The sequence below is a fragment of the Elgaria multicarinata genome, chromosome 6 (assembly GCF_023053635.1).
Source record: "Elgaria multicarinata webbii isolate HBS135686 ecotype San Diego chromosome 6, rElgMul1.1.pri, whole genome shotgun sequence".
Classification (NCBI taxonomy): domain Eukaryota; kingdom Metazoa; phylum Chordata; class Lepidosauria; order Squamata; family Anguidae; genus Elgaria; species Elgaria multicarinata.
The window spans coordinates 22,362,375-22,380,933 of NC_086176.1; the positions used below are offsets into that span (position 1 = coordinate 22,362,375).

Here is an 18,559-nt window from a genome sequence, read left to right on the forward strand (position 1 = left end):
AAAGGGCATGAACATACGTCATTTGTAGATTTTCCCTTTCAAATGTAAATTATGAATACATTTGCGTACAATACCAACGGATGTGAAAAAAAATACTTTTTGAACTTGGTTATTAAGATGTGCTTAAAGATGTTAAGATATTTTTAAAGTAGTATATGTTATGTTTGAGATGGTATTTTTTGCTCTCTGTCTGTCATCTAGGGTGGTGTTATTGCAGGACTGCACGATGTGTGACCCAGCACAACCCTCCACAACCTTGAGACACCTCCAGTGCTTGTTACCTGAATAACAATACCACAAATGGGGGGGGGGCAATTGCGCTGGGCCCCAGGCAGGCCACACTACTTGGCTGGTGGTCCGTATTCAGCCTGGTGGGTCAAACATGGTCTCTATTCTGTTACAATATTCATTTATGGTGACTGTAGACTTTTCGCTTTTTTTGGAGCTTGTATTCATGGATAAAAATAAACGTTTAAAAAGGAATATTTAAAAAAAAAAAAAAACTTGCAAGAAGGGACATGAGAAGAGTCAAGACTTTTCTCTTCTCCCAGGCATTTAGCAATATGTAATTAGCCTGGGTTTGTTTTTGTATGTTTTGTGGGTTTAAATTGTAAGTTTTTGTGATTTAAATTTTTTGTATATTGTTTTTAAGTGTTTTTATCCATGTAAACCGCCCAGAGAGCCTCGACTATAGGGCGGTATACAAGTGTAAATAATAATAATAATAATAATAATAATAATGATGATGATGATGATGATGATGAGTGTATTTTGCTTGAACCATACACAAAAGGGACCTACTGAGCTTGGAAAAGCAGGACTCTCCAGTCAGCTGTTTTGAGCTTCAGGACATTTGGCTTCTTCTCATAATCTGTGGCCTTAGATGCTAACGCATGGTGCACACTGACCGCATTCTTAAGATCTTCCTCGGATAAAGCCTTATCTGGTTTGTATTCATCCTATAAAAATCAAAAATAAAAGAGTTCAAATTATTTAGTGTTGCTGTTTTTCAATCCCTGATTAAATTCCAAAGGAGGCAATAAACAGACCTGTGGTGTGTGTTTTTTTTAAAAAAATTAGCTATAATCCTATGCGTGTTTACTTGAATGGAAGTCCCCGCTCTATTCTATGGGACTTATTCCAAATATGTGTACATAGGATTAGAGCCTTAAAGCAATCTTATTTGGGAGTAAGTATCACTGAATTCAATGGGACATACTTCAGAGTAGACCTGCCTAGAATTGCACTGTGTATATTTTTATGTTTTTCAGTATTGTTACAAGCAATGTCTTATACACACTTACCTGGGAAGAAATCCCATTGACCTCAGTGGGATGTATTTCTGAGAAGACCTGCACACAGTAAGAGTCTTTAAGTGGAGATGATAGGGTTTGAACCTGTGACTATCTTCATATGAGAACATGAGCTCTACTACTGCACTATGAGCTCTTCCCAATTAACTTTTTCCTAATGCACAGGACACTGCTGTCCACCAGCTACTACAACGACTTGTAAAGCCTCAGAAGGGGTGCCATTACCCTTTCAATAAAGAGAGAGAATTAAGGATGGATCCACATAGGAGCCTATCACAGTATAAGCTTGCAGTGTCTGGGTTCTCAAGTGCAATCCTACTCATGTCTACTCAGAAGTAAGCTCCAGTTAGTTCAATGGGGCTTACTCGCAGGAAAGTGTGTGCATAAGTTTCCCAGTCTGGATCAAAATTGCTCATTTTGCCACTGTGACTCTCCTTCCCTATCTTCAGTGGGGACGTTTTGCTTCGCAGAGATCTTCCAAGCACACTGCTGGGTGTTGCTGTTTTAGAACACAGTTAAGAAAAACATGTCATGGAGAGCCCTGGAAGTGAGCAAAACACACAAGCAGCACAAGAAATGTGCAGAAGAGCCGAAAATAACTTTTGAAGCACAAAAACAGCTCCCAGTCGTGTCCACATGGATTACCCAACGTCTTACAAGTCAGAAATTACAAGTCAGCTGTTCATTAAATCAATTTCCACTCAGTGCTGACCCATGGCAAGTTCACTGCAGAACAGCCCATGGCCAAAATCCTGAGCAAGGTAAATCAAAGATCCCTCCGCATTCGGGAGATGGGCTTGACTAATATGCTATGTATCCTGTGTAGGACGGCAAATTAGTAGTCAAGGCAAGCAGGAGAAAGGCTTTTAATAGGCTTGAAAACCACTCTGTAAAAGCAAGCAAGCCAGTTTGTGCCAGCGTGACAGAGAGAGGCCCATTAACGGCAGCGTGGCAAACCAAACATACAGCCAAGGCAACAGGGCTCCTGCACCTTAAACCGTCACGTCGAAGAGGGAATCGCAACAGGCATGTGGCCCCTCCACCCTACAGGAGAAGCTGCACCTGCAAAACTCCATCCTTCTACAAAACTGGTACAACATAGTCCTTCTGTCTATGCTCCGCCTTCCCCAACCTGGTGCCTTCCAGCTGGGTCAGATGACAATTAGATGACAGTTCCCAGCATCCCTCCTGATCATTGGCCATGCTGGCAGGGGCTGATGGGAATGGAAGTCCAAAACATCTGGAGATCACCAGGTTGAGAAAGACTGCAGTAGCTCCATTGGGTCAGGGAGCATCCCACAGCTTGGTCCATCTAGTTCACGCACTACACAGCTCCCTTGTTCCCAAGAATCGGGGGCTTCCCAGAAGACATCCAAGTTATCCCTACTCCTCCTAGTAGGTGGCTACTAGGAGGAGGGCTTTCTCCACTGTGGCACCCCGGTTGTGGAATGAGCTCCCCAGCGAGGTCCGCCTGGCACCTATACTGTACTCCTTTCGTCGTCACCTTTTCATTCTTTCAGTATTTTAACACTGAATTTTAACTTAAATTTAAATTTTACTGTTCTGACTCTGTATTTTAATCTTATATCAATTTTGCTGCGTGGTTTTATCCTGGCTGTGTTTTTTATACTGTATTTTGGATTTGTGCTTTTAACATGTTGGTTGTTTTATTGTGGTTTTAATTTTTGTGAACCGCCCAGAGAGCTTCGGCTATTGGGCGGTATAAAAATGTAATAAATAAATAAATAAATAAATTTTGGGCTTTGGCACAACTCTTTCCGAGCTGTGATTAATGCCTGTGATTTGGACAAAATAATAATAATCCTATGGTCTGCGCCCTTGCGGCTTGAAAGTCTGAGGCTTCCAAGATTCCTAGGCCACCCTGGGCTGAAGCCAGCAGGGCAGGAGGAGAAGTGGAGGTGATCCTCACCGTCCTCTGATCTCCTTTATTTTTTGCTAGATGCTGTTCTAGCGAGGGCAGTTTGGAAGGGGAAGGAAGGGAGCTGGAGGCTCAGGATAAACTGTATCCTGGCCTCTCTGGTCTCCTCCCCTCCCCACCCACCAAAACGCTCCCTCCCCCCCCCCCTGCCCTGGTCTAAAGTCGATTTTTCAGCCTTGTGGAGGTGATCAGCACTGCTCTCTCTGCACTGGCTGTGAGAGGGCAGATCTCCCCCTTCTGTGGTTGGAGCATTCTCTCTGACTTCAGAAGGGGTATTGCGAGCCATCCTGATGGGTGTACAAGGGAATTTCATTTTGTGGAATAAGTCTATGCTCCAGGTGAAAGGTTAAGAACACACACACGTCAACCTTCCTGCATGGCGGATTCTATGTGCATCTTAAACAAAGGAAAAAACTTTCAACCAATCAGTGTCGAATGTGAGCTGTGACATATGAATTGTATTCACCTTACCTTGTATTGGCAATGTAACCTAGTTTGATTAACAGAGCATGGGCCAGTAAGGTCCATTAGAGATAAGCAAACTGACCAGTAATGTTACTAACAAAGTGATGTAATCAGAGTCTATATATTCAAGAGGATCCCTTTGTTCGGGGAACTCTTAATTTGCATTTTGCACTGGAGTTCCGGGTTGCAACATTAATTTACGAATAAATCTTAACTTGCATTCTCCAACCTGGTGTGTTCATTGGCAAAGTACACGCCGAGGAAGGGGACCTACTCAGCTCCCCCTCGTTCTGGGAGCTATCAATTTTGGGTCCGTGGGACACTAGCCCAGGGATCAAAGGATTGCTCTTCGCCTGAAGTCTTTTGCACACTTCCCTGGAAGTAAGCCCCAATGAATACAGGGGAACTACTGTGGGGTAAACATGCATTAAGATGCCAACGCACAATTCAAAGCAAAAAGAGGCTTTTCTTTGTGTGTGTGTGTGTGTGTGTGTGTGTGTGTGTGTGTGGTTTCCTTAGCCCGTTCAATGACAGGCTCTCCCTTCTTGAACACACAATAAGAAGCAGCAGGAATGTTGTTTGGGAAACACAAATGTAGAAATCTGTTTCTCAAACTGGTCACCTAAATTAGGACATTTGGTATCATCGATAATAATTCCCCCATTTGTTGAAAGACTGAAGAACATTTAAGACATTTAAGACCTATTGTAAACACCACTTTAGGGGGGTTGTTCTGTCTGATCAGAAACAAAACCCAGGGCAGAGCTATGCAGATAAAGAAGTGGGCTAAATTTTTAATGTCTCCCACAGAGTCCTAAGGAAGAGTGTGTAATCCGGGACACAGTTGAAGGCAAGCAAATTACATACTTTGCAACCTAACACTGCTGCCAGGGGTTCCTCCAATATATAATTCCCCTACACAGTGGCATAATAACGGGTATTCCACTAGCAGTATAACAGCGAATTGCAAAATTAGCAAATAAACATTGCTTTGTACAGAAAAGTGGGTATGTGGGAGAGAAGACTTCTCAAAGTACTAGCAGCTTTCTTCAGTGTGGCATTTTCTAAGATAGGGATGTGACCCATAAACTAAATCCTACACTGCAAGCAATTTTGCCTGGCCCCATTAAAAAAAAATGGTTTTGGTGGCGTGGCGAAATGTTTGCCTACAGTTTCATCGGTAAGCAAATGAAAATTGGCTTCAAGTCTGAGAAGAAATCAAAGGCAATCCACAATTTAATGTTAACATCTGTATTTTGGATATTATGATATTATACATCATGCACCACGCCTAGCCTGACCACATGTGCTCTATGTCTGTTGGAGAACACCAACTTTATTATGGAAAATGAGGGAGCGTCTCTCCTTATATTTGCCTGCCTGAGACCTGAGATCTGTTGGAGGAGCCTTCCTCCGCATCCCACCCACACAAAACATACGCTACAGTGGGACATGGGAGAGGGCTTTCTCTGTTGTAGCACCCCGGCTGTGGAATGCCCTCCCTTTGGAGGCCCGACTGGCCCCAACACTGACTCTATTCCGGTGCCAAGGAAAAACATGGCTTTTTAACAAAGCCTTTAATGGTTAAATTCACCAAGCTGGCACATTGTTTTAACAGTTTTAATTGTTTTTACTGCTTTTAAATTACATACTGGTTTTAACTTGATTCATGTTTTAAATTGCTTTTAGCTATGTATATTTATTGTTTTATATTGTATGATTTTATCTGTACGCTGCCCTGAGATCCTAGTGATATAGGGTGGGATACAAATGTTTTAAATAAATAAATAAATCCCCCACGAAGGGGTGTGGCATAATATGCTTATGGCTTATGGATCACTGTCTAAGGCCTTTGCTAGACTTACCATAAAATCTGGGCGAGAGGAGGGGAGAGCCTGCGATGCAACTATCGCGGGCTGTCGCCCTAGTCTAGACGTCAGGCGCGGCGAGCTAAAGGAAAGACCTGTTGCGTCCACCATTTTTAAAAAAAGATTTAAAGGGCCAGCTGCACAGGAGCGCACAAATGACTAAAGGTAGTTTTAGATATATCTCCTTGCTCCCCACAACCTGCCCCCGATGGGCGCAGTGCTCCTGGGGAGCGCTGTGCCCCGTGCGTGGCTTTTCCCAGCTACATGCGAGTAATTGCATGGAGCCAGGAAAAGCCGCGGAACGGGTAGACGCTTGCGGTCTCGAGACTGTGGGAAAAATCAGGCTGAAAGGGGTAGGCTTTATCCCGGGGCCAGGGAGTTGATCCCTCCCTGATCCCAGGATCCCCTGTGCGTCATCTGGATGCACAGGGGAGATCCCGGGTATCAGCCCGGGATATAGCCTGGTCTAGCAATGGCCTAAGTGGCTTCTGAGAATACAGCAATTGGCCATTCATGCATTCCAGCACACGCAAGCCTGCATCTTTCTATTATATCCATGTCTTCCATCCATACATCACATTTGCAGGCCTGCTGAATAAGACATTGTGGCATTCTCCCTCTTTTGTTTGTTCTCCCATTTTGTTACCTCCCAGAGAACAGAAAATGAAACTGAGCCCAGAAATGTCCAGGAGGTGGATAATAAATCACAGGCACTTCCATTCTTTCTGCTGTTATGCAATGTTAGGCAGAGCAATTTAAGCAGTTAATTGTGAAGGTTACAAGCTGAGCTTTTCTGCTTGCCTTGTGCCCATTTATTCAGAAATTATGTGTCCCGTCCCCCCCTTTTTAGTCCCTTCCCATACCAAGAAGTGAAAAATGAAATGAAGTACACAGGGGAAACGTTGTCAACCGGAACAGCTGCATTATGTTGGACTCGGCTTCCAAGCATGCAGGGGATTGTTCTGATTAATATTTTTATTGGTGTTATTAAAATATAAATAGTAACTATAGAGATGGCTCAGGTGCCCCCTTCCTCACCCAAATGAACGGAAGGGAGGGCAGGAGGCGACCAGGAAAAGCAACCAGGTTTAGTAAAAGAAAAGAAAAAGCAGAGTATCAAAGAAGACATTTAAGAAAAAAGGAAAACAGGATAGAGTAGAAAGGAAGAGAAGCAAAAGAGAATTTCAACAGCAGAGGAAACAGGGCTGGCCGAAGGTATTTTGCTTCCTGACTAACAAACCTCATCCTCCCCAAATCCAACTGGACAGGCAGTGGAATCTTAATTGGGTCAGAGAATTGCAGCCATTGGTTAGGGACAAGGATGCCCAGTCCACTGAAGCCATTCAGGGATGAATGGGATGGCAAGTTCTTGCACACACACCCTCCCCTCCCCTTATTTATTTATTTATTTATTTATTTATTACATTTATATAACACCCCATAGCCAAACCTTTCTGGGTGGTTTACAAAAGTTAAAAACAATGAACATTAAAAACAAATATACAAAAATTTTAAAGCATAAAAACAGCAATATCCATTCAAAACAGCTATTCTGGGGTCAGTTAAAAACTCAGTGTATGTTGTTAACTGCCTGGGAGAATAGAAAAGTCTTGACCTGGCACCGAAAAGATAACAATGTTGGTGCCAGGTGAGCCTCGTTGGGGGATCATTCCAAAATTGGGGGGCCACCACTGAAAAGGCCCTCTGCCTTGTTGCCATCCTCCGAGCTTCCCTCGGAGTAGGCACTTGGAGGAGGACCTTAGATGTTGAGCATAGTGAGCGGGTAGGTTCATGTCGGGAGAGGCGTTCCATCAGGTATTGTGGTCCCAAGCCATGTAAGGCTTTATAGGTTAAAACCAGCACCTTGAATTGGGCTCAGGAATGTATAGGCAGCCAATGCAAGTGGGCCAGAATCAGTCTTATATGTTCGAAACTTCTGGTTCCGGTTATCAATCTGGCCGCTGCATTTTGCTCAAGCATTTTGTCATGACTGCACTTAACTGCAGCCTTTGCCATTTGGAATCAAGCATGTTCTAGAGAATTTCGTTTCTGTTTGCAAATCATGAAGACAAGTCCCATTTGCCATCCCAAATGAGAATGTGAGCATAAGCACTTCTTTGCGAGAAATGTTCCCAAATTTGCAACCTCTTTTTTTAAAAAGAGTATTTTTTAAAATTTGAACATTGAAATCTGCATTTTTCAAACAATATGCACTTTCATGCTTTAATCAACGGGTGGCAACTGTACACTTTGGAAAAGTACCAATGGAAATGCACATTTCCCCCCTTCAAATCAGCCAAAAAACAGAAGCTAGCTGAAAACGAGCTTTGAAGTGAATTTGGGCAAACTCAAAAATGGCTGATTCTCCCATCCTTCGCCAGTTCCTATCTGCACAGCCCCATCTCTTTCTTGATTATCTAGAGTAGCACAGCCTTCTGTAATGTGGTCCCCTCCAGATGTTTTAGCCTACAACTCCCAGCATTCCTGACTACTGGACAAGCAGACAGGGGCTACTGTGAGATGAAGTCCAAAACAACTGGAGGACACCAGGTTGAGGAAGGCTGCACTAAAATGTGATGGATGCTGGACAAATTGAGGCCAAATATTAGAGCTGGCTTGCTTATATCATCATCTGTATGAGTGTCCCTATATTTGTTCCATTTCTGAAATCATGGGCCTTTTCAGAGCGAAATTGCTTAAGAGACGGCAGACACAGGCTGTTCCTTCAATTCTCCTCCTATGCCACCTAAAGTTTCCAGGAGAAAAACCTGAAGTTGCTTGTTCTAACAAGCAAGGTGCCAAGGTAAAATGGAGCCGTTCCCTTCCTCACTAAGGTGCTACAGTTGTCCAATCAAAAAAACCCTATTCTGAGGTGATTTTATGGTGTCCTCTAACTGTTCCTTAACCCTACCCCAAAATCTGGTCCTGTTTCCAATCTAGTTCATGAAGATATTTGTTCCAAGTGCAGAATTCATAACTGGGTTCACCTGAATTCAGACTCCTTTTTAAAACAACAACTAACTAACTCCTGATGCCCTTGCACACAGCTTCTGTGCCTCACAAAGTCCTTGGCCGTTTCTACACCTGCTTTTTTTCCAGGAATCATCCGGGGATCATCCCTGTGCATGCAAATGACACACAAGAGATCCCGGGAGGGACGATCCCTCCGTTTTCCTGGGATAATCCTTAGGTGTAGTAAGGGCCCTTGTCCCACTTCACAGCTTACCTCCTCTATTTTCAATTATTCCCCACCTAGAAATTATATTTAAAAACAACACCTATGACATTAAACATGGCATTTGCAGTCAGTGGCTTTGCTTGTTTGTTCAGTGTATTGTACCCTTTTTCTCCCGGTTCAACCTTTTTTAAAGAGAGAGAGAGAGAGAGATGTTCTCTCTTTCAGAACGACAAGTATCTCAAATTCAGGGCTTGTGGCAAGTAAAATTAATAGGATCTTGAACTCCAGGGGTACAACAGCAGATCTGATTCAAAGCATTTAAAAATATTTTTTGAAGGGAAAGCAGAAACATCCATAGGCGAAATGACCGAGCCAAGGTCATACAGCAAGCTGGTGGTGAAATGACTAATTTTTCAGGATATACTGTGTTAAAAGTGGAGTTGTATCTATGCTAGAAAAAGGCTTTATAGTATGTTTTTATTACAAAACAAATCCACAGTTGAAGCATTTGTTATTGTTAAGATACCAGAAGGCCCTTTGCGTATTACCTTCATGGCATGAGAGCTACTGCAGCCCAGGAAATGGCCGTGCTCCTGGATCGCTTGGGAGGAGCTAGAATGCTTCCCCACAACGGCATTGGCCCCATTCAGACAACACACTAAACCATGCTGCTTAACCACAAAATGGTTAATGGAATGCATTGACCTTAATTCATTCCATTAACCATTTTGTGGTTAAGCAGCGTGGTTTAGCGTGTTGTCTGAACCAGGCTATTGTCTATGTTACCAGGATGACTAATGACCTAGAACAGCCTTCCCCAACCTGGTGTCCTCCAGATATTTTGGACCACAGCTCCCAGCATTCCTGACCATTGGCCATGCCGGCTGAAGCTGATGGGAGTTGAAGTTCAAAACTTGTGGAAGGCACCAGGCTGAGTATGAGTGGCCTAGAACTTCTCATGTCACCTTCACAGAGTGCAAAGAAGCCTATTCTCTAGTCTGTTTTTAACATTAAATTTAACTGTTATGGATTCAATCCAATTGCTCCAATGTCTGAAAAAAGGCTGTCATAAGAACATAAGAAGTGCCCTGATGCTGGATCAGACCGAGGGTCCATCCAGTCCAGCACTCTGTTCACACAGTGGCCAACCAGCCATCGGCCAGGGATGAACAAGCAGGACATGGTGCAACAGCACCCTCCCACCTAATGTAACATCCATAAAATTTGGGCTGGCCTTGGTCGGCAGCCCAAATGTGTCCTCGTTATAACCCTGCCCCCCTACACAAAGGGTCATTTTGTTTGAAGTTGAGGCCCAGTGGAACCACAGTGGGTCATCCCCAGCCATCCTCTTCATCTTGCTGCTGGGAAGAGGGATGTGGTCTCATCTCTGTTACAGTGAGCCTTAGAGACATCCAGAAAGGAGTGCTCACTGTGTTCAGAGTGTCTGTCTCCAAGGCTCAGTGTGACAGTGGGAGACATCTCAGGTACTTGCAGGGACTCTCGTAGCAGCATTCTGACATTGGAGCCATGTGAAAAGTAGCAGGACTGCCAACATCAGGGCAGTGTGAGGGAGAGTCCTCCATCCTTCTCTAGGCTCAGGAGAAGGGCACGGACTCTCTCCGGCGCTGCACTCTTCCCAGTTCAAAAGACGTTCTCGCTGGTGGCGACCTTGCAGGTGCATTTGTGGCTCTTTGCACAAGAACAACAGTACACATAGTTTGTTTCAAGAGAAGTATGAAGATGAAACATCAGTCTTTAGTACATCAGTCTTTTCTCAATGGAAGCTGTTTGCAGGTAAGGATTGACACCTGCATCGTGAAAACTTTATCTAAGAACCTACTCTTAGGCATCTCTTAGAAAACCTTCCATTCCAGGAGCACTGATTTCCATACTGCAAGGCCAACCCCAGTGAAATGGTGGGCTTCTCTATTCTCCATATTGTCTTAAGCAATAATACTTAGACATATAGTTTCTTGGCTCATTCTCCATGTCCCCGCACCCTCCCTTGAAGGTGGACCACCATTATTATTATTATTTTAAAAATGTAAGTAATTTGCCCATCTACCCAATAGAATCTTTTTTAAATAGAAAAAGGAGAACAAAGAATGGCTGAGTGACTATGACAAAAATCTAGCAAACTCTGAAACCCTGGGTGTGTTTTTAAATATTTCTTATGTCTTTTTACTCATGTCCTTAAAGACCTCTGTTAAAAATTAATCCTGCAATTGCCATATCAGCTAAAAGCCTCCATTTTTCACTGCAGTATTTGAAAAATAGCTTTTGTAATAGCTGAATTTGGGATTAGTTAACACACACATCAAAAAAGTAGCTCAGCTGTCTTTCTCTTATAATGGGATGTTATTGCTGTGAAAATTGGGATAAGAAGTGAAACAAAGAAGCACAATGCCATCTGCTCATTTTAATTGTAAGCAGGGCTGGGATTATCCTCCAAAACGGGAAAAATGTTTTCTGTATCCTTCCATCTCCTGATCAGTTTCTATATATTTTCTTCAGAAGTGAAATATCAGGCATTTGCTAACAACACGCAATTTATTTTACTGACTGGAATGAATTTTAACCATTACCTTGATATGCGACTGGAACAGCAAGAATGTATACGAACACAAACTTATATCTCTATTATAGCAGTTTAACTATCATTGTTTCCTCCAAATATTCCTGAAAGTTACAGTTTGGTTACTGTGCCTCTACAGTAAAATTAAATTTGCTTGCATGACAGTTTTTATGGTTAATGACAGCAAAAAACAATTTATTTTAGACTATGTAATGTTCTATTCCTTTAATGAAAGGGGGAAATAGCCTTTTGAAGATCTTCAGGAAGGCTATCTCATACTTACAGTGCAATCCTAAAGCATGGTGACTAAGGAAGAAGTCCAACTGAGTTAAACTGGACTTACTCCCAGGTAAGGATGTATAGGATTGGCGCCTTAGTGGATAAAGCTTGAGCCAACAGCAGTAAGATGATGATTCTGACACTGATAAGAATCAGAAGATGCTGCAGCGCAGAACACTTTTCATCATCAGAGTAGTCCTATTAAGATTGATTAGCCAACTCCCAAATAAGCAGAGGCCTGGTCACTGCATAACATTACCACACTAGAGAAACTCAAGTCTGTTGTTTCAAGGAAGCCACAGAAGAGGAAGCATGGGTGACTTGACTTGCAATGCTCACGTAAAGAAGGGTGTAGAAAGATGAAAGTTCTCCAAATGCAGTGACGAAACAAGTATCTTTTGGGGTGGGGGAAATGTGTGCTTCATCCAAGACTCGGAAGCATGCAAAAAAAGCGAAGTTCAAGCCACCCCGTTTTCTGTCTCTTTCTTGAAACATCCAAAACCAGTTCAGAGGAAGCAGTTCTTGTCCCTCATGCTGTTTAACATGTACATGAAACCGTTGGGTGCGGTCATCCGGAGTTTTGGAGTGCGCTGTCATCAGTACGCTGACGACACACAGCTCTACTGCTCCTTTTCATCCTCATCAGGTGTGGCTGTGGATGTGCTGAACCGGTGCTTGGCTGCGACAATGGACTGGATGAGGGCTAATAAACTGAGGCTCAATCCAGACAAGACTGAGATGCTGCTGGTGGGTGGTTCCTCTGATCGGATGGGGGGCGTTCAACCGGTTCTGGATGGGGTTGCACTCCCCCTGAAAGAGCAGGTTCGTAGCTTGGGGGTTCTCCTAGAACCAACTTTGTCACTTGAGGCTCAGGTGGCCTCGGTGGCACGGAGTGCTTTCTACCAACTCCGGCTGGTGGCCCAGCTACGCCCCTATCTGGACAGGGATAACCTAGCTTCAGTTGTCCATACTCTGGTAACTTCCAAATTAGATTACTGCAATGCCCTCTACATGGGGCAGCCTTTGAAGACAGTCCGGAAACTGCAGCTTGTGCAAAATGCAGCGGCCAGATTGATAGCTGGAACAGGGAGGTTTGAGCATATAACACCGATACTGGCCCGCTTGCATTGGCTGCCTATATGTTTCCGAGCCCAATTCAAGGTGCTGGTCTTAACCTATAAAGCCTTACATGGCTTGGGACCGCAATACCTGATGGAACGCCTCTCCCGACATGAACCTACCCGTACACTGTGCTCAACGTCTAAGTCCTCCTCCGAGTGCCTACTCCGAGGGAAGCTCGGAGGATGGCAACAAGGGAGAGGGCCTTCTCAGTGGTTGCCCCCCGACTGTGGAATGATCTTCCCGATGAGGCTCGCCTGGCGCCAACGTTGTTATCTTTTCAGCGCCAGGTCAAGACTTTTCTCTTCTCTCAGGCATTTTAACAGCATTTAACAATGTTAAGTTTGTTTTTAATGGACCCCAGAATTGTTGTTTTTAAATGGATACTGTTGTTTTTATACTGTTTTTATGTTTTTTTAAATTTTTGTATACTTTTAATGTTTACTATTTTTAATTGTTGTAAACCGCCCAGAGAGCTTCGGCTGTGGGGCGGTATATAAATGTAATAAATAAATAAATAAATAAATAAATAAATAAATCATCCAGATTAGGTCAAAGGGGTGTACTACCTGCCCGCCATCCTATTGTTCAGTTTGCTTGTGGCAGTAAGGAACGGCTAAATAACTCCCCGCTTTATTCTTCATCTAAGAAAATTTCAAGGGAGTGCATTTGGTAGGAAAGTTCTTACCTTTTGCAAATAAAGGACCGTTCCTTTAAGAACAGCATAAAAGGTTTTCCATCCTCTCTTCCCTCGCGGAGCTAAGAGAGCAAAACATGCAACACACAAGAAAAGCTGTATTAAGAAAATGTTGGCAATATTAACCACGACTGTGCTCTGTCCAAGCTCATTGGGGTTTTGAAATAACTCCCCACCCCAATCCTTTGAATCACGAGCAGTTGCACATGGGGCGGGCAGCACAAATAAACGACAGCGAACGTAGGCCTTGTTGAACATCTGTGCTTTACCTCTCTTGGAAGAAATATTTCTGCTATTTTATTTATTTATTTGAAATATTTGTAGCTTTCCCCTGAAAGGACAGACAGTGGTGGGTGGACTTTAGGAAAATGAGCCCAGGGAATGTCACCCATCCTAATACACAATTTGTGTAGCCAGACGCCCCCAGAATGGTCTGTGCTAAAATATCTCAGGTCTCCCTCCAGCCTGCAAGATCCACAGTCTGCTCTGGCACCTTGGGATTTTGTGCGAACACCCTTTTGTTTACATTTCCATGGGAGTGAGGTTCTGGTGGCAAGCGAGCTGGCACATGCATACATGTAGATTTTGGTTATTCCCTTCCCCCTTGGTAAGCCCCCTTCCCTACTGCAGCATATAAAGTATGGGTGCAGAACCCCAGAAGGCCACGGCCCTTTCCATCAACCACTGATCATTGGGTGGCTTCCCAGCTTTTGTGCACTTTTCCTCATTCTAAAAGGTTGAAATACCTCTCCGAAGGATTACTTCCTAGCAGTAAAAGCGTTACGTTCAAATATGCTGGTATTATTGGGGGTGGGTGGGTTTGGCATTGCCCCTTTTGCCATTGGCACCACCCACCACTGGAAAGAGCCCCCCCCCCCCCCCGAGAACTATTGTGAGATGGAATTCAGCCCTCGGGTTGAAAGAGGTTCTGCACCCCAGAGACAGAGAGGACAGATCTCACTGAAACACACTCACTCTTCTTTCCATCCATATCGGCATGGATTTTGCGTGCCAGGAATCCAGTTTTGTACACAGCAGCGTTGGGGTCATGAGGAATGTCCAGGAAAGGGTTATTGGTATTGCCAATGCGATTGACAGCCTTGTTTTGGGTTCCATTATCTTTTTCATCAGTACCATCCGAGGGGGATTTTTTCTTTTCATCGTCATCTCTAAAGCAATTTTTTTAAAAAGGGGGGAAAAAACACAACACCCAAGTTCATTTGGCAATCCAGGGCAGGTTTCATTTCACTGATCATAATAAGGAGAGGAAAACATTTTAATTATCACTTCCTTCACTGATTTTGTGTTAGGCTCTGAGGTTCAAGATGAACTGAGGTATTACAGTATACGCTTAACTTTACACCTGCAAGAAATCTTATTACTTTCAGTGGGATGGCTCATATTTATATTTAGGGATATGAATCAGAAGTGAAACCTCGGTGCCGTTGTCTTGGGAATGCAGTTTGGGATCCGCTGACATCAATGGCAACATTGCTACCCCAAGGGAACAAGGTGGATTTTAACCCTGTATCTAGGAGCTTTATGTCAAGGCAACGTCTACATTTTGCACTTCTGCAATATGCACAAACATTGAACCTAATACCAAGTGTGCAGTGCGGTATCTTAAGCATTTCATCATTCAGATTACACAAAAGGGGAGAGAAAATGTCGCGCGGGGTGTCCTCTCCCTTCCGAAAGGCTAAGAAAAGCAGCTTGGAAGAGTGTGGACAGTGTTTACTGAAAGTCCATTTGCTCAGAGGGACAAGGCCGAGGTTCTGGGGCCCAAGAGGAGCACTTCAGTGGACTGGACTAACCTCGCCGTTGCCCAATGACCACAACGCTCTGACCCCATTGCACACAGTCTGCACACAGATCCCTGTTATCCATTTCACATTCTGCCTCTTATTCAGCAGCAAGCAGGGAAGGGCAAACTCGCCTTGGCTCACTTCAACGACCATTCTTTATTTGCACCGGCTGCCTGTATGTTTCTGAGCCCAATTCAAGGTGCTGGTTTTGACCTATAAAGCCTTCCACGGCTCAGGACTAAAATACCAGATGGACTGACCTGCATACACTATGCTCAGCATCCAGGTGCCTCCTCTGAGGGTAGCAACAAGAGAGAGGGCTTTCAATTACGGCATGATCTTCCCTCTGAGGCAAGCCTGGCGCCAACATTGTTATTTTTATCGGCACCAGATTAAAACTGCCCTTTATAACGAGCTTAAATTAGTCCTGGATTGTCTTGGTCTGATGGTCAAACAATTGTTTTTAGACATATGATGTCTGCATGTGAGTTATCTGTTTATATGGTGTTTATAGAAATGCTCTTTTGGGGTACTTTGTATAAAGTATTTTTTAATGTTTCTTTTTAAAAAAAATTGTGAGAGCTTCGGCTATGGGGCAATATAGAAATAGAATAAATGAAATAATAAATGAAGTGGGAAATACTTGGAAGAAGCCCTCAAGTCAGGAACACAGGAAGCTGCCTTATACCCCATGTCAACCACTGGCCCAGCATTGTCGACACTGGCCCTAATTCAGACAATACGCTAAACCATACTGCTTAAGCAGCATGGTTTAGCGTGTTGTCTGAAGGGGGCCACTGACTGTCAGTGGCTCTCTGGGTTTTCAGGGAGAGTCCATCCCAGCCATCTCCGGGGCCATCAGGGATTAGACCTGGGACATTCTGCATGTGAAAGTCCCTCGGACTCCAGGTTTCTTTGGGGTGGGGGTGGGGAAAGGTTACGTATGAGCTATGGCCAATGATTTTTAGATTGACAAGGAGCCTAAAAGCTAATCACGAGCCATGAAGGATGAATGCAGCAGCAATCCGTACATCTCTGTTGGACTAGTACATAATGCTTGCCTCAAACAACTTTAAAACTCTCGTTTAGAGCACAGCAAAAAAAGGACAGTTTTTTTGTCCTGGTCAAACTGAGAGTTGGCAAGTTCCCGGCTTCATCAGCAATGCAGTCCGTTCCAATATTCATGGAGTCACATCAACAAGTGGGAGCAAGGAGTGTTCTTGGATCAAAAATGCAGGTGGCATCTGCTACTCCCATGGCAGCAGAGCTTATCTGGAGATGTCAGAGCCTGAACCTGGGACGTCCTGCCATTGAGCTACGGACCCTCCCTGTGTGATCCGCAGCGTGCAAACACCAGGCACTGCAACCACGGTGTGTAGCTCTGACGCAGCTGTGTAAAAGCAGCACACGTGTCTTCTCCTGCACTGTGAGCTGAAATCCGTCACGGTCCAGGCCTAAATTAACGGAACTGCCATTTGAGCTATTTTCAGAATGCACCCTCCGGAGAAAGCTTTCCTAGTGGCAATTCTGTCAGCTTAAGGAATCTGAGATAGATGAATGGCAAGTCAACCTTCTGCAGTATTTTCTTTCCTTCCTAACTTTTTTTTTTTAAAAGAAAAGCAGCCTCTTTCTCCGTCGTCTGTCAGCTTACACATAGTTCCCCAACCCCCTTGCCCCCAATCAAGAAAAGCAGTTCTAAATGTTAAGATGTTTATAAATTGCTCTGAACAGAACCAAGTAATTCCAGAAGTGCCCTTCAGTATGGAGTACTTATACAATGCCACGACCATCCCTCCCAGGGATTTCTTTGGAAATGCCTCACACGCTGCTTAACTCGAGAGCCCCTGGATGCAATGACACTGGTCCGATTCCATAGCAGAGATGGCTTATCCTCTCCCACACCGCCCCATCCCTGGGGCGCGGGTGAACTTTGGCTCAAAAACCAAACTACATCCCCCCAAATTAGGTAGCAGCTCAACTTATTTCTGAACCAAAGCCAAATTCAGCCTGGCCTACCCCCTATTGGTCCCCCAAACCCCTAGCCAGCCCCTTACATTCCACTTACCCCGATCCCCTAAATCTCCTCTCTCTTAAATCAAGGGTGGGGAAATCTTTTTATTCCCTTGGGAAAATCTCTAGTGGCTGCATCCCATGGGTGGGCAGGGCGAAAGGCAAAAATGGACAAGATGATCTTAGGCAATTAGGCTGCGTCCCTTTAAGGCTTAAAGCACACAAACCTGATAAACACAGCCAGGAATGGCAAGCAGCCCCAAGGAGAGGGAAAGGATGGAGGTCTTTCCTTGCCTCTCCTGTTCAGTGCCATACTATGCTTGGATGCAAAGCTTTGGATGTCCCTGGAAAACACAGTTTCCCCAAAGTAGCCAATATCAGTAGCCTCTGGGAAAACTGCATTCCCCAAGGGCTACCTGAGCCTCATTTATTTCATTTCATTTCTTTAAAACATTTCCTAGCAGCCTTTCAGGGCAGAGGCTCGCAGCAATCTTAGTGCACTGCGATACAACGTTGTAGGCCTACAGAAAGATCTGGCTCAGACTTCTCCAGCTTTGGCTCCGGAGCTAGAAAAGGATTTGATGCAGAGGTAAGAATTATAAGCTCAGAAAAGTCATATCCAAGCCTCAGATTTTCACTAGCGGTACTAAGCTAGCAGGAAGTGTCTTCCTCCCTCTTATTCAGGGACTGATAGCACCACCTGTTATTGCCTAACACAGAAACACGGTGGAAACAACTGCGACCTGACCAGCTCTGTCCTAACGTGATATATTACATTAAGCAGCACATTCTGCCTGCCATCTGTCATCCTCCTTGGCCCCCTGCACGGTTGCCTCTTCACTTCTTCACCTTCTCTGATGCTTCAGGAAAGAGTCTCAACAATGGCACAGGTGTCTTAAAATGGCTGGTTTCCGTTGGATGGTGCCACCATGAGCAAGATGGTACCACCCTAGAAAACCAGCCACTCTAGAAAGTGCAACTCAGTGGGAATCAGCTTCCTTAGCCAGTAGAGAAAGAAAAAAAAAGGATGTAATGCTTGTGGTCACTCCTAAATACACGTCACAGGGCAGAGCAGGGGGCAGGTATATGGAAGCAGAGGGCAGGTAAATGGAAATAGAAGCACAGGGCAGAGTTCAACAAAGAGGAAATTGCACATTGTCAAAGGCATCAGATGATATAGGTGAAGACCGTGAAGAACCACAGCCACGCCAATAATTATCTGCATTTAAGTAACAATGTAACTGGATTTACCCACGTTCATCAATCTAAACCCTTCCTCCCTTCTCTCGTTTTTCTCTCCCACCCCACACC

At 44.2% G+C, this 18,559-nt stretch overlaps 1 protein-coding gene across 3 annotated transcripts in view; it reads right to left on the reverse strand.

Moving 5' to 3' along the window:
- PSD3 (pleckstrin and Sec7 domain containing 3) overlaps window positions 1-18,559 on the reverse strand; it is a 189,691-nt gene that overhangs the window by 13,575 nt on the left and 157,557 nt on the right. For all 3 annotated transcript variants that reach the window (XM_063129137.1, XM_063129139.1, XM_063129140.1), the window contains 3 exons: window positions 14,409-14,602; window positions 13,425-13,495; window positions 802-959 (listed from right to left, as the gene is read on the reverse strand). In XM_063129137.1, coding sequence (XP_062985207.1) covers window positions 802-959; window positions 13,425-13,495; window positions 14,409-14,602 — 423 coding nt within the window. The remainder of the gene's footprint in view (window positions 1-801; window positions 960-13,424; window positions 13,496-14,408; window positions 14,603-18,559) is intronic.